The 16,934-nt window shown below is 38.4% G+C and overlaps 1 protein-coding gene across 1 annotated transcript in view; it reads left to right on the top strand.

The window, feature by feature from the left end:
- STEAP4 (STEAP4 metalloreductase) overlaps positions 1–15,846 on the top strand; it is a 20,213-nt gene extending 4,367 nt beyond the window's left edge. The window contains exons 2-5 of the mRNA XM_057381130.1: positions 10,595–11,050; positions 12,384–12,911; positions 13,437–13,601; positions 14,588–15,846. Of these exons, the coding sequence (XP_057237113.1) occupies positions 10,595–11,050; positions 12,384–12,911; positions 13,437–13,601; positions 14,588–14,857 (1,419 nt within the window). The 3' untranslated portion in view covers positions 14,858–15,846. The remainder of the gene's footprint in view (positions 1–10,594; positions 11,051–12,383; positions 12,912–13,436; positions 13,602–14,587) is intronic.
- Positions 15,847–16,934: the final 1,088 nt, after the last annotated feature.

Here is a 16,934-nt window from a genome sequence, read left to right as displayed (position 1 = left end):
CGGTGGTTAAATTTCTTCTGAAAATATCTGTGTTCATTGTGTCCTAGAGGCAGGCATGTTTCTGCAGATGCCACTCAAATTCAGTCAAGTGAGTGAGGAAAAGTTTCAAGTCCACAATAAATAAAGAAAGGAAACTGAAAGGAGAAGTAAATACAATTAGTACCCTTCACATCAATTGAGTAAGGGAACTGATAAAGTTATCCATTGTCTTGGATTATCATCCAATCATATGTCTTTAAACACAGATTAATGAGCTTTCTGTAAAAATTGCTTGGCCTCATTCCAGAAATGTTGCAAATCCATATTTATTTGTTTTGGCAAGAAAATTTCATATTCCTGCTCCGTTTCCTTAAATCTTTCATCATATTCTCACTTCTCAGATTTCTAAGAGCCTAAAACAACCAAGAACATTGTCACTGCACCACTGCAGCCACCTCAYCTTATTTTTGTGAAAGGTGTGATGAAACAACTGGGCTTCATTTCCCCACTCGTGCAACCTGGTCCAAAAGCAAGCAAGCTGCAAAGCAACAATTCATTAATGTAAATGGGAAGAGAGACAGTCTTTTCATGCTCTCCTGCAGCTCATAATAAATATGGGGCATGAACTCTTACATTTTTAGTCTCTGAAAGTCTGGGTTTGGTTGGTTGCTGATGTAATTCCASCTAATTCCAGTCTCAGTGCAAAGCACTGATGGGCTGTCAGTAAAATCCTCCCAAATAACATCTCCTGACTTTCAAGAGACCACAATGAATGTTCAAAATGAAGAGCCGTCCTCACTTGCTCCCTTCTCTTTTGGTGGTACAGACATGCATTTGGATGTGTGTACCTCACAAAATTTTTAGGTTGTCCATTACTTTGCTTGATTTCTGCAGGAAGTGAGATTTCTCTGCTCATGCAGAGGTACCTGAGTGTCTCACATTTATGTGTGTTTCTCAATCATTTTTTTTAGTGATTATTTCAAACAAACATACCAAGAGGCAGAGTACTCTCTTGTCCTCATGTTGCATGAAAAGGGGCAGCTGAAGACCCCACAGAAGAGTCCTGAAGAATGAAAGAATATAATGTGACTATACACATTTGAAATCCCTAAAATCCACTCGAAGAAATGTAATAAGAGTTATCTCCTGTGATTGGAAACAGTTTCAATCAGCGCTTGTAATCAGCCAAGAAACACAAACCCCTGGGAAGCCAGGCTTCATTATTTCTAGTGCTATTTCYCTGTGAGATACAGCTACTTGTTAATGGCTCTAAATGGCAGAGAAAAGATGCTGAAAAGAACAGCTTCACAGCRAGGGGAGGACTCAGCAGGAATCCAAGTGGTGCCTCCATGCCTGGTGGATCCACAAGCATATCTTGGAAGGTCTCAGAACATCTCCTGGGCCAGTGGGATAAACCCAGTGCCTGCTGCACTGTAGGCAGGTCTCTCTCCCTTTCACACTTGCTTTTAAGAAATATTTTCATTCTTCTTGCACTTGAATAGACTGGATTAAAGCTTAATACTTACACACCTCAGAATAGAACAACAGCCCTGAAGAGACTGAAGAAATTACTCAAGTTATAGCTGGGTCTTAACGTGTTTATGGGAGCAGCTGGAGGTGGTGAGATTTCCAGCCCTCTCAGTRCTTTGCTATGATTTAGACAACATTAAGCACATCTATTTAGGCCTATATTTCATCTGTTTGAAGAGCCTCTAGGCAGTTTTAGTGTACTCCAGATAAAAAGTGAAGATGTGGGAAATGCAGTGTCCTCCAAAGGAGGATTTATTTTCTCAAACGATTATTTTTTATCAGCTTTGTCAAAACTTGGAGCCCAGGATTTTCTGCTGAGAAGAACAGCAGATATTTGTTTGCTTGAAAGAAAATTCATGAATAATTAGTTGCAATACATGTGTTAGGAGCTATTCTGCTGTTTTCTTTATGTGTTTAAGTAGTGGATTAATCATGGGAGAGTAGTTTAGCCAYATGCCTTTTAGTTTTAGGTGTATCAAGAAACAGAAAACACAATCTATAATTTAGAGCAGATTTGGTTCCACGGCTGTCAGCTTATAAAAAACAGTATTTGTTACAGTGTGTGTTCTTTTTCTCTCTGTGGGAATAGTAAAACGAAATTTTAACTAAATGGCATTGCCTCAGAGTAGTGTACATGTCTTTCTCAGGAGAATTTTTAAATCTCATTTCACCAAATGAGATTTCCAAATTACGCCAGGATTAGTGTATATTAAGCACATGTGAAATACTTTATAAAGTATTCCAAAGATACAGTACTACTTCTGCAAGCAACGAAGTAATAATTTGTTTTCTCTCTTTTTGTACTATATTTAATAGGCTGCTATATGTAATTTTACTGTATTGGKGCACCTTTTGATCATAGATTACAAGACAAAGCAGGAGTCTTATTTACCAAAAAACCCTGCAGCTGGGAATGATTTCTGCTTGCCAGTACGTATAATAAATATTTAGGAAAATAATGAGAATTAATTCTATTCCAGAAAAAAACTATTAACTTTGGAGAACTTGACAGTATGGGAAACCAAAAAAATATCAGAGAAAAAAAGTATAAATTCAAATAAACAAATGTACTCATTTACTTATTTGGTTCAAGTTCTCCATGCCCACCCACAGGTATGTGGAATTTAAAAGAAACAATAAAAAACAGAGGCTTGATATTAAAAAAAAAAATAAAGTAAATAAATAACTAAATAATCTTGGCCATTTGCACTGCCTTTGGGACCTTTGGTCACAGACAGTATTCTTTATTTCTACCAGCATAGGTAGATGTCATTAGTCCAGCTTGAGAAGGATGAATGTTTATCAGGCAGGAGGGATTAAGTGTGCACAGAGGCATTGGGAGAATAAACCTGCCTGAACCTGCTTGGTCTGTTCCAAGAGGTATGAGGAAGTTCAGCAGAACATGAGATGGGTTTTTTTTTCACCATTTCAGCCTTAAATGCCAGCTCAAGATCAGCTCACAGTAGCCCAGCAAAATTAAAATGACTAATCACATCAAGTCTAACAGTGTTCAGGGCTTAGTCTCTGTCATGGTGCTGGGAATCTGTTTTCAAAGTGTTTTGGAAGAGACATGCTCTGAACCTCTGCGGCTGAAATGAGTTGTCATGTGCTCAGCCCTACCTAAATGGTTCCARCTACATAAGAAAGCTCCTGAGTCAAACTACATAAAAAGTTCCTGAATCYATGGAAGGAACTGAATGCTTCCAGGTGCTTTCTGACTAGAGAAATACAAAACTGTGACTGAAAAAAGCCTCAAGCAAAGACTTGAGGACTTATCTGTGTGGGTGCTGTGTGAGAAAGTTCAGCTGGTCTTTGCTGTAATGAAAATGAGAGACACAGAAGAAAAAAAAAAAAAAAAAGAAAACAGAAACAGTTCAATCCTCTGTGTTAAAAGAGCAGTGTGGTTATGGTGTCCTGTAAGAAGTCAGGTCGGTAGCTTAAAATGAGGGCATAGCCTGAGCCCAAACTGCTTATCCCAGATGGCCCAGTTTCACTATTATACAAGCAGAGTTAAACATCACAGGTTACACAGCCTGAGGTAAGAATTAACTTCTCCACACAGCAAGGTACTATTAGAGTTCATCTGTGCAATTGACTCAATTTAATAAGATCCAAAGTGTCAATCCAAGTGTCTCTCCATTGTTAGAGAAAAATAACCATTTTGAAATATAGAGAAACAAGGGTTTCCTGGAAAGATGAGCTTGGAAAACAGACTTCATACCCATATTGTACTACACAGAATTGATGGAATATGCAGTCAATACTGTTGTCATGACTTCTGCATAACTGCGTATGAATTCACACGTATGAACCTACACTCAGCATGCTWYATAATTAGCAAAATRTATTRWGTCAGGACCTTTATTTGCCTCCAGAATRCTGTACTAGAGCAATGACAAGCTGCTCCAGAGAAGCCATCTCATCCCTAACACTGTCTATTATTTGCATAGTGTAACAGAAACCTTGATGTTATTTACATGGAAATAACAATGAAAATAATTAGTTTACACGAAAGAAGGGTTTTGACCCTTCTGTTTTTCAAGTTAAGCTCCCATAATATTTGTTCTGTATGTAATCCTTATGTTGAYATTTGGGATTATGATTCTTATAATGAGTTTAAAAAKAAAAGAGAAAATAAAGRAAAAACYTAAACGGRCCAGTGTTGTAAATCCTGGCACTAGTTCCTACAGTAGACAACATCATAACCTACTTCTAAACCTTTCTTTTACATGGCATCAGATCAAACTTCTGGCTATACTTTTCTCTTCTCATAGTCCTTATATCCTGCTTTGTCTTCTAAACTTTTGCCCTGAATCAAGAGATAAAAGAATAAAATCGCAGCAGAAACTTTTGGAAAAAGAGGGGAAAATACAGAGGTTCTGTCCCAGCTTGGAGCCACCACAGGCCACCAAGAAACATCAAGTGCTCAAAAATGGATTTGTTCCCCTACCAGAATAACAAGCAGAGTACATTAGATTCTGGAATGGGAAAGTCATGTTACATGAAAAGTACAATTTGAGAAGAAAATTAGGTCGGGAGATTGGCAGTTGCTTAAAGAAACTCTGTTAAAAGCAGAGACATAAAGACTGCAATGCAGAGCAAGGACTGCCATAAGAGAGCCAGGCGGCCAGAGCTGTCAGTCCTTCAAAATTTCAAACTCAAATAACACACATAAACCAAAATCTATGGAGAAGCACAGAATTGGGCTAATGTGCTGATACAATTTGAAAAGCCACAGCACAAAAACAAATATAATTAGTCAGGTACATATAGAATAACAAAAGTTYCATGTAAAAACATAAACTGTTACAGAAAAATCAAGGAGAGAATTGATCCACCACTCAGCTGAGAGAAAGCTATTGACTAGTGACTCCAAGAAAGCCAAGTCCGTAATGGCTATGTCACTTTTTGTTCTTTGRAAGGGTCAACCATTATAAATGGTTTTACATCAGTAGCAAAGCACTGGAAATTCTTGCTAAATGACAGAAGAATGATATTAGGCTGTGCTCAGGTGAGCTAAATGACCTTAGAACAGTGAGGCTGATGGAATTCATCTCACAGTGTTCAGGTGATAACTGAAGCGTTTCCACGGTTATAAATAACTATCTTTAAGAATTGCGTGGAAGAGCTAAAGTTTTGAAWGACTAGAAAGGCAATAATAGCTATCTTTAATGTAAGAATAAAGAGGAGGTGCAGAATTATGGCCCAATCCATTTAAATACAATTCTCAAACAAATAGAGGGAGCAAATAGAAGATAAGAAAGAAACAGATTAGAGGCACATGGATTAATCAAGAATAAGTCATTTTAAACTAACCCCATTATTTCTTATAAAAGGATAACAGRCCTTGAGAATCACAGAAGTGATGAGCTTGACATGGAGCAAATTTTTYAGCATGGAAAGTGTTAGAAAAAAAATTCAAAAGCAAACTACAAAAATGCAGTTTAGATTAAACTAATATGAGGTAGGGTTCTGTGAAACAAGCAAAAGAAATAATTTTCAGTCTTTCAGTCAACTATTGTCAAAATAGAAGACTGCATTTACTGCASATATACAGGGGGTCTCTCCTGGCAAAACTCCTATTCCAGAATTTCATTAAATGGTGTCATGCTGGAAYAGACACTCTACTCATTAAAGCTGACAACCTGACAAAGTTGAAAAGGGCTGCAAGCAAGTTAGAGGACAGCCTGGAAATCAGAATGATCGTGACAAATTGAAGCTACAGTTTAAAAAAAAAGATGGTGCCATTCAACAGGGACAAGTGCACAGTACAGCTCTGAGTCAGAAAAAACTATAGAAATCAAGGATGGAGCAAATGGCGTGGGAGGAGTCCAATTAAAGGGTTGGGTGTAACAGGGTGATTTGCACTAGTATTTCAGTTCTGATCACATGTAGAAGCAGATGACCACTTTTCAAGCTTTGCATTACATTACAGAGTGCTCTTGGAACATATGAAACTAGATTCCTCACACAAACAGTGAGCCAGAAGATGTGTTTTAGGTGGATCCAAATGCACTCAGCTGCTACTGGCASGCAGGCTGCAGTTCTAGACCACAATCCAAGGTAGAAATCTGGCATGTGGATGGTGTGCAAATCATGAGCTCAGCACCAGCTGTTGCTCTGCACATCTTGGTCCCTWGTGTTGCCATACACAACTTGTTAAAGCACTCATCACCTTAACACATCACCAGCTGACCATGAATCAGCTGTGTTGTGAATGAGACAAATGTGACAGCAGGARTACGTGTGCTCTGTGAGGCAACTGAAGCAATCCTTTTCTTGATCTCTGTTGACAGTACTGCAGTCAGCTTTAGCACCACACTTTTAATTAACAGTTGGAGCAGTTTAGCTTAGAWAGATCAGAAATAAGCCATGAGAAAGATCACCACTCTCAGAAACAGAAGTTTMAGGAATGACGTGGGATTGTTTTATGTCTAGAAGAAAAAGATGAAATGGTARCAGCTTTCATGTCCAACAAAGGGTGCTGCAAAGAGAAGGGGGATAAATTGACAGCTTTGACAGCTGTGTCTACTGTGGGGGAGGCAATACAGATTGCTCATAGGAAAATCTGCCTAATAAAATAGCTGAGAAAGCAGTAAGTAAGGAGCTTCAACATCCACAACACAGGAAGGTCTTACAAACAGGTTAAACAAGCACCTGTCAGACTTGGTTTAAACACAGTTCATTCTGCCTTAGAAAGGGAGATGGACTAAATAACCTCTTGAGATCACTACCAGAGCAATTCGGTTTGTTCCTCTTTCAAATGTAAACATTAAATGACTCTTTCCTGCTCCTTTCATCTTGCCTTTCTAAYTTTTCAACCATTCCACTGATCTTCCATCTGCATTTCATGTTACATCTTTCTGGTATTTCCATTATCCCTCCTTTTTCCCATGCACAAAGCAGTGTGCCTGTCTTAATTCAATTTCCTACATAATCAAGTATTTGCGTAAAACTGCTTAACTAAACATTGTAACTTTGTTCATTTCCCCTAGTGTTTATGCAATGGGAAAAAATAACAATGTTTCAGGTGGCTTCTTTTTTTTTTTTTTCTTTCAGCATCTCCTTTTATCTTTACTGGCCAAGTAAACTCAGAGATTACCACTATTTTCCTTAAAATAGCATTACTCAGTGACAAGAATACAACAACAATGCAGAGGAGAAGGACACAGTTAATCATTGCAGAAGCTTACATGGATTATCTTTCAAATAACAAAAGGCATTACTAGTGCTCYAATGTTAGGGGGATGGATATAAGCAAAAATAATATGTATGCATACAAATCTCTAGGGCTTTTTCTCAGATAATATATGGCTACAAATGTAAAACAGCAGACAGTTATTACTGCATGTTTCTTTGCTGATATTTCTGCTTTCCTCTGGTGCTTTGAGAGCACCCAGCATAACCCATGGGCACAGAGCAGAGCTCCWCTGCCCCTGGCTGCTGAGTGATAGCCCAGTGTCAGCCCCTGGGCTCAGCTCCCACTCACCCATCTTTCAAATGATACATGACAATAAAACACCTTGTCCTATAGAAAATTATTATCTTCTCACATTCCAGCTGCTGCTGTCATGAATCTGGGAGTCCAGTTTCCTTCTTTTGACTTTGTAGACACACAGTTTTCATGAGATGCTGAATTTTCTTCAAATACACACAGCAATGCCAGAATTTGTTCATGCACTTTTTATATGCTCATATCCCTGAATTGACCTCCAGACATTTACTGCCAAGCTTACAACATTCTTTAGTACAGTAAGAGCCAGCTGACACAAAGACATGTTGAAAGGAAGAAAAAGAAGGATTATAAGGAGAAAATWAACTTAATTATTGTATTTTTCAGAAGTAGGCATGGTCCAGAAGACCTGGAATTTAGAAGTAAACTTGCCTAGCCTTACATGTGATTTTTCAGAAATAACAGATTTTACAGTATAAATCATTTGTTAAAAAGTTTATTGGTGAATAGTTTATTTCTAATACAAAACATGTGCTATCATAACAGCTGTGGGCATCCTTATTAAGTATCTCTTGAATTCTGCTTAACTTATTCAAGCAAATTATGTCTCTTGTTATAAATGGTATTAAGCCAAATAAGACCACAAGTACTAAAGAAAACCTTAACTCTCTTCAGCTTTCTATGCCTTGTACATTCCCTTTACATCTTAGATAGTATTTCAAGAAAACATGTTTTGAAAAAAAAAATATTCCTTCCATCATTTTTTCTTTTTATCTCCCTCTTTTTTTCTTCTCAGGCAAAACGAGTTCAGTGTTCACTAGTAAATCAGATGCTCAGTGTAAATGAACAATGGAAGTACTTTATAGACTTATTTCTTGCTGGTGGATCCATTGCTATGYTAAATATTTTTATWAGCCCAAASAAAACATAACTTGACTGATCTACCRAATACAATACCWGATAACATCCATCTSAGTTTTGTTTTTTTCTAGTCTTACTTTGGAGAGGAGAAYGAATTTCACAGTTCACTCAGCAATAACATGAGGATTTCTTGAGGACAAATACAGAAGTTTTCAGCTGGATAATTGCACGTTACAAATAAGTTTTACTTTTTATTTTAGATAGGAGATTACTTTGTTAAAAATTAAAATTGAGGAGAGTTGAGTCTTATTAGGTATTGAGTTGGACCATTTAGTAATATTGCATAAGCAACTCTTCTGTTCTTTTTGAAATTCCAGAAAGGAATTTTATAGCTTTAGTCACATTAGAGCTTCATGGGACATTAATAAAGCCCTCAGAGAATGATTTTCAAATATGTCAAAGGACTTTGCAATTTTATGCATGTGTCAGAGCACACACATATGCAAGATACATTCAGTTGGGTCCCTTTGAGGATCTGCTTCCATGCTCAGTGCACTACTTGACAAAGTACAGGGAGTCAGCTGTGCAGAGCTGGGATTAACACCCTGCAAAGCCTCCTGTGGCACCTGTTCCAGCCACATTGATCTCCAGCACTCAGGTGCTTGGCCCTACTCTGCCTCAATCCTCACCTTCCCTGATGTCCAGAAGCAACTGTCATGGCACCTCTCTGAAACAGGGCTCCCACCTCTCTAAGCTCAGGGTCAGAATGCTGCTGGGCAGGAACTGATGCCACCTGAGGGTTACACACCTTCATACRGAGGCAGTCCAAGCCAAAATCTTCACATGTGATTCTCAGAACAAGAATTTCTGTGTCAATCTTGCTAGCAAAACTTGYACCCTACAACATAGGCCACAGATGCTTGCATCCTTGACTCACAGCTCTTATCCCTAAGACATGGCAGGTAGGGGGAAGCTGAGGCTTGATTTTTTTCATTCACCAAACAAAAACAAGTTTTGGGTTGGATAATGTAAAATCATGTCAGATTTTTAAAGAGCAAAAATTGTTCTGGCTAGAGAAAAACACAAAGGAAAGTGAAGAACATCATCTCAGTGTTTTTAAAAGGCAGTATGTTCAAATTGCAGCATTCTGAATGGTGCTTCACAGAAAAATGTAAGCAAAAGGTTCATAAACAGCAGGAGCAAAGCAGTTGTTTTAGTTATAGCTAAACATGTTGTGCATTTCTTTCCTGCAAATTGGAAAATCTGTTATTCCCACAGCTCTCATTAAGACAGTTAGCTATGATGCAGTAAAAGACTYGAATCAGGGCTCCTTCAAATTAAATTGCTGCTCTAAGTACCAAATTGATGGACAGTCCAAGAGAGAGGTGTCTCAGGGTCTCCTGTTGCAGGTCTTAGGTTTTCTGCTCTGGGTTCACCTTTTGTTAAGGAGAACAGCATGTGGACCTACTGCAAGACCTTTGGAACAGAGCTTTTTGATTCTGTATTTGTATCATGGGTCTCACTCTGCAAGTACAGAGYGAACACACTGCTATTGCATGGATAATACATTAAAGACTTTGAAGTTGCCAGGCACAGTGATAAAGRAAGGTAGATAAAAACCTCAAAGAGAATTTTACTATGAGTAATATATAAATATCAAAAATCTATTTTCAGCTAGAAATATTGAAGTCCACTGTCCAAATGCTTCATGGAACTGTCTTCAGGAAACTGAAGAACAATAATAAAACAAACTGGCACTAACTACTTGCATTAAGGAAATACTGAGAACAGCAGATAGGTTTATAGCTACCTTTTACCATAACCCRTCTCAAAGAACATTGAAAAAACCTTGCAGATTTTAATCTGATTAGAAACACATTCCCCCTAAATACTTTTCTRTAGCATAAGTAAACAAATATTAGTCTGAAAAGCATGATACCCTTGTTCTCTGTGCTCCTGTATCTTTTCTTCCTAGTTTCTCTTTGAGAGGAAAACTGGAACAGTTCAGCTAGATGTTAAAATCCATAAAATGGATGGGAAAGAGTGTGCTGTAAGAGATGGTGAACTGAATATTCAGAATGTTTTTTTTTTAAAAAACTATACATAAATCTTCTGAGAGTRTGTTTTCAGAAGAGTGTGCAGGAATCATATTAAAGGGCAAGAAGATGCTAAGTGTCTATTTTGTACACTCAGAGTGAATACAAACCTTTCATTTTCAAAAGATTGAAGTTTTGTTTAGTTTGTTCCTATTTCTTTTTTTCTTTTTAACAGATGAATAAAAATTCTTCCAACATAATGGCTTTGGCTCCTAATGCTCCTAACAAAAGAGAGACAGTATGCATATTTGGAACCGGAGATTTTGGACGAGCTCTGGGGCATCAGATGATTCAGTCTGGCTACCCCGTGGTGTATGGAAGCCGGAGCACCCAGATATCCAACCTGATTCCCAAGGATGCAGAGGTGTTGAGCCATGCAGAGGCAGCACAGAAAGCTGCCATCATCATCATAGCAATCCAGAGGCAGCATTACAACTTTCTCACACCACTGGCAGAAATACTGCGTGGAAAAGTCTTGGTGGACATAAGCAACAACTTGAAATTAAACCAGTATCCTGAATCCAACGCAGAGTACCTGGCTCAGCTGCTGCCTGGCAGTAAGGTTGTGAAAGCYTTTAACACCGTGTCAGCCTGGGCCTTGCAGTCGGGCACGCTGGATGCAAGCCGGCAGGTAAGGCTGAGCAACGGGGATTTCCTCTGTCACACTTACACAGCACATGGCTCCTTATCAGCTCCTCAAAACACATCTGGGACATCAGAATTAGACAGGGTTGAGGTAGTATTTTCACTCTTATCTCCCATTTCAAASTAAATGTGAGCTAAAATTTACTTTGGGTTTTTAATATGGCATGACAAGGAATATCAATAGCTTGCCTCTGAATTCAGTTAAGGTGTTTATAGACACTAGAGAGGCAAGGAAGATAGCAAAGCTACAAAGAGAGACAACAAACCAGGAGGGTTACATCAGTTGTTCAGTGGGGTTGTAAAGTTAAACAAAAATGAGACAGGAGGAATTTCCAAAACAAGAATAAAAKGAAGAAAGCAAAACAAGGAAGGCAAGGGATATGATAGGCCAATGAATACAGGCAAAAGAAGCATAAATTACTAAAGTTGTCTAAATCATGGTCACCTGAGTTTAACACATCTGTGTGCACAAACTGTTTTAACCAGCTCCTTAACCACAGGCCAGCAAGCACAGAGCTGGCCATAGGAAGCAACACAGCAGCTTACTTGAAGCCAAATCATTTATTATTACCCTGTTCTCTGCCACTTCAAAGGACTGTGCTCTTGAACAACACATGAAATCACCCAGCTACTCAAACCATTGATAACTTTGCCCTCTGCTGCCAGATAAACAGKTCTGGCTAAACTACACACCCAAGGGCTTCCAGGCCAAGGCTCTGTACGTCTTCATCATCTCAAAAAGAGCAGAAAACTGCCCCTTTTCTCCCAGTTCCAAAAACAATATTGTCTTATACAATCAGAAAAGATGGTTTTRTCACTCTTTTACTAGAGCTGGAAAGCATTAATATTTACTTCTGTGATAGGGAAACTGTGCTTTAAAGATCTCTATCCTCACTACTCTGAAGTACTCAAGGACTCCTATAGCAGAACTGAAAATTTTGTGCTTACTTACTGCTATTGAAAATTTTGCTTGAATTTGGTCATGTAAAATCTCATGCTTACAAACTACTTGCAGACCAGAAAAGTATGTCAARCCTTCCATGCAAAGACATGCACTAAGCATTTAGACATTGTTCTTTCCAGATACAAAATGTTGCCACTTGAAATCTCCATCCCCAAAGTAAAGAAYCATATTCAAAGTTCTTTGACATGTTTGCCAAAAGTCCCTATAGGCTTCTTTTTGCTTATATTAAGGAKGGCAGGAAAACCAACAAGCAGCCTAGGAAGCTTGTGCTTACTGTCCATATCCAGGAAGGATGACAGTGGAGAATGTCACAAAAATCTTTAAAAATAAAACTTCTGTTTGTTTTTGTCTGCAGGTGTTTGTCTGTGGAGATGATGTAGAAGCTAAACAAATGGTGATGAATATTGTTCGTGCRCTGGGTCTCACTCCACTAGACAAGGGAACCCTCTTGGCTGCTCAGGAAATAGAAAATTTCCCTCTGCAACTCTTTCCAATGTGGAAGTTTCCCATCTTTTTGTCCCTTGGCCTAACTATATTCTTCTTCTTGTACTGTTTGGTTCTTGATGTAATTTACACTTACATTTATGAAAAAAATAACTTTTCATTTTTTATTGCAATTACCATTCCGAATCGGGTCTGCCCKGTAATGGCACTCGTCCTTCTTGCCTTGGTTTATCTTCCTGGTRTATTTGCTGCAATTATTCAGTTATACAGAGGTACCAAATACCGCCGTTTTCCAGACTGGCTGGACAAATGGATGCTCTGTAGGAAACAACTTGGACTAATAGCCCTGGCRTTCGCTTCCCTGCACGTTGTGTTCACTCTCGTTGCTCCATTGCGYGCCTTCGTAAGATGGAGAATTGGCAAAGGAATCGTCTCCCAGGTCAGTTTTGTTCACTGCTTCATGTCTTCCTTCTATCCTGACTACCTTCTATCTTGAGCTTCAGAAATCCATGTGGACAGTTCAATGTTCCTAAAATAGAGTAATATTCCTAGCTTCTGTGTTTCTTTTAAACATTGATATATTAATAATATAATAAACAGTTGACATATAAAGAATGAGGGAATATGTAAACAGTGTACATCCATATACCTTCAAGAATAGAATATATTTTGATTTRCTGATCTTGCTTAACAAAGGATCACATATCTCTCTTCAACAGGTCTWCAGAAGTGAAAACATACTACAATTACAGTTACATAGAACCTATATATTACATAATGCCACTTCTGCTTTTTGAAGTAGAACTTCTGTAGCAGTACTTCTGCCATTCAAAGTAAATCTCTGATGATTTTCAGAGAGTTAATGTATAACATTTATCTCCTACTTAYCTGTCAGGAATTTTTTTTCTACTTATTGATGCTAAAACTGCTATCACTAAAACACACCTGGTCTTCTCTTCTCCAGGCACTGAACAATAAAACAGAACCACTCGACAGCACKACTGCCTGGATTAGTGACTCTTATTTGGCTTTAGGAATTTTAGGATTTTTTTTATTTGTTCTTCTGGGAATAACTTCCTTGCCTTCAGTCAGCAACAATGTCAACTGGCGAGAATTTCGATTTGTGCAGGTAAGAAGAACATTGAAAAAACCTTCTTCTAAAAAACCCTTCTTCTCTTATAAACAATGGTCATRGGCAGGTTTATTAGAGACTTATGGCTTTCCTCCAATAGTATCTCCAAATTAGATCTGTGCAATGTCCACCATCACACAGTGAAAAAAATCTACAYGGCCATACAGTTGTAAAAACCCACAACTGCTCTGATGGCTGTTTATGGTACAACTGTGATTAGTGCATTAACAAGAGAAAGTTGGGACGATATGAGCTCCTAAATGAAAAACAGAAAGCTGACTGACATCAAATTTCACGATTGTACTAAGTCACAAAATAATTTAGCCATTTATTGGGCTAATTTTATTGGTTCACAAGATAATTCACTTTAAATGGGTCTTAAAATTACTTTATAACTCAAATCTTCTCAATGCCAAGCATCTAAAGAGAATCCACAATTTCCTCAGACTGTAAAAACTGCTGTGACTATAAACAGGCTGCCCTTGGTAACACTGTAATCTCAGCTCTCAGTYTGGAGGAAGTTTCATGCAAGCTGCCGTGCCTCTGCAGGAGCTGGGCAGGAGGGGAGGGGAGGCAAGAGGAAGGGAAATTACTACCAATGAATGTTTTAACAAGGCAAAAAACTTGCACAGTATGGTACTTCTGGATGGATTAGCAGTGGAGCATAAAATATCTTGGATCTCTCCAYTGAATGTCAGCATTTTCTCTGCTTTTTCACAAATATGACAGCCACTAGGCAGTATGTGAGCTAGGAAAAAATTATCAGGGTTATTGATGGAGAAAAAAACAAACCGTATTTCACCTATATCCATTTAAATGGATACTTAAAAAAAAAATAAAAAAGAGCCTATATATACAATTTCATTTCACSAGTCCCCAAGTTGGCACATGCCACAAATCTCACTGTGTCCTTAAAATTCCGTTTGTTCTGGTTTAATCGACTGTTTTAACCTCACTTCTTTCTTCCCTTCATTCTCCTTTAGTCCAAACTGGGATATCTGTCACTGATTTTGTGCACTGCACACACGCTGGTTTACGGTGGAAAATGGTTCCTGAACCCATCAGCATACAGATGGTATCTTCCAAACATCTACATGCTCTCCCTCGTCGTTCCATGTGCTGTACTGGTTGTCAAATTTGTGCTGRTATTGCCTTGTGTAGACAAACCTCTCACACAAATTCGACAGGGCTGGGAGAGAAATCCCAAATACTCAGAACAGTCAAATTACATTATCAACAAGTCTGCTGTATAATTAGATTGAACTGTATTATTTAAAATAATATTATGAGGGCACATCAAAATGAAGTCTTGAGCCTACTCTGTGTGGAGAGGGAGAGAAAAAGTGAAAATTTGGCCAGGCTCTGTGTAAAACAAAGCCACCCCAACGACAAGCTTGAAGTATAATCAAATGAGGCCATTGAGCTTCTGCACCCCAGGCCTGCTKTCCCTCTGCTCTGTGGATTTCCCCTTACCTATTTACCCTCCATTCCTAAGAAGGGTATGTGAGAAGTAGGTGGTGTTCCACGGCCCTCCTCTGCTGTTCCAAACTCCTGCAGAACTGGGCACAGCCACAGTAACCTTTGGAGTTGGACAGTGTCTGCTCCTCTTTCCTACCCTGCCCACGGGGTGTGTGCACACACACAAASCTACAGAGATCCATACACACACCTGTGTGTGTTCCCACACATTTCCCTGTTTCTCCCCCCAGAAGCCACCAGCACCCACACAACAGGTGCATGATGGATGCTASCTAAGGAACAGAGCTTTGCCTTCCAGCATTAGTTTATCCTCCATTAACATCTGATCCAAGGAGAGCTGCATTCATGCCTCAGAGATAGCTGAGTAAGATTTGTTTAGTTTATGTACAGGAACCCTGATGTTCAAAGTGTATGGGTCAAGGAATGCTGAATCTTTGCTTGTACTGCTCTACCAGAAATTCAGGGACAAGGGGAAGGAGTAGAGATCAAAAATGGCAGAGATGTGAGAAGTGCTTACAAGCCTAGGCTTTGCAAGTATAGGCAAAAAATGATCTGTGATTTTTTGTGTAAGTAGTGAGTTGTAAGAAAAGAAACCGAAGGAAAATCCTTTTATATCAGGGCTTATCTTATATGTCATAGCTATATCTCATGAAGATAATATTGTTGATTTTTAAAAATATATTTCAAAAAATAAATCATTGGGTGTGATATTACAGATATTCTATGAAAATACCATATTTTAAAGACAATAAAGATTTTTTTTAATATACTGTTGAACTCTTATCATTTCGCAAACTTCTTCTGTTAAGATGAAGCTGTTGGTGTGCTCAGCTACACAAAGGTGTTGGGCAGGCTTGGGACAAACAATAAAATGGGATCCTGTCTTCAGCCAGCTGCCTGAACTTTTCCCCACCCAACTCACCTTTTCCCCTCCCAACTCACCTTTCCCCACTTTGTTTGTTTCTTGGATGCTCACATAAGCAGATCTTTGCTTAATCATCCCAGTAGCCTGAGGATTTTGGGGAAAAACAGAATCCAGCTGGGATGGTGATTTCCTGTTAAATTGCAATCAGAAGATCCAACASTTTCCTTTGGATTGGGGAACAAAGAAAAGACAGAATGTGCTGGTTTAATAGGAAGAGAATTGCTTACTAATTTTTACCTSTGTTGTTCTCTCCACTCATATGAAGAACACTTAAATACATGAAAGCATGCTTAACTTAGTATAGATGGCTGTGCTTTCAAACAAGCATTATCAAGTAGCTTTAAAAAAAWTCAATAMAATTTAAAAAAAAACAAGCCAACAAAGAAATACCAACAGTAACAACAGAAAAAGCAAAAAACAAAACAACCATCTGAATAATACTTCTGAAAATATTTCTCAGAAATGGATTCTATTTTAATTCTGGGCATACATCCCCTTTTCATGTCATTGTCTGTCTCAGAATCTGTTCATAATATCCAAAAGAATGGTAAAATAATCAGCAATCGATGGGGCCAGATTTCTTAGAAATAATTCTGGCATCAAGTACTCTTTTTAACCAGCACTGGTACATATGTTATACTTGTCCTAAGCTGATATATATATGTTTATGTAAGTCTTTGCAGAAGCTTTTTCCTGACCTGTGCTATCATGGAGTAGTACTACCCTACAAGTTTCCTTCAGTGACTTTCCACAGAATCAGTTATTGCCAAAGGGATCAGGTATAGGCTCAATGGGCCCAAGTGACAACATTATTGTGAGGATGTCTGAAATACCTCTTTACAGCTCCCTGGAGAAAAGGAGAGAGATTGAAGCAGCAGAAAGAGAAGAAAAACAAGAAAGAACAAGAGAGAGAGAGAGAGAGATTG

Source organism: Malurus melanocephalus, unplaced genomic scaffold (assembly GCF_030028575.1).
Source record: "Malurus melanocephalus ecotype Western Australia unplaced genomic scaffold, MMel_1.1 scaffold_492, whole genome shotgun sequence".
NCBI lineage: Eukaryota > Metazoa > Chordata > Aves > Passeriformes > Maluridae > Malurus > Malurus melanocephalus.
Note: the sequence above shows the minus strand (reverse complement) of the source record. Positions and strands in the feature narration are given on the sequence as shown.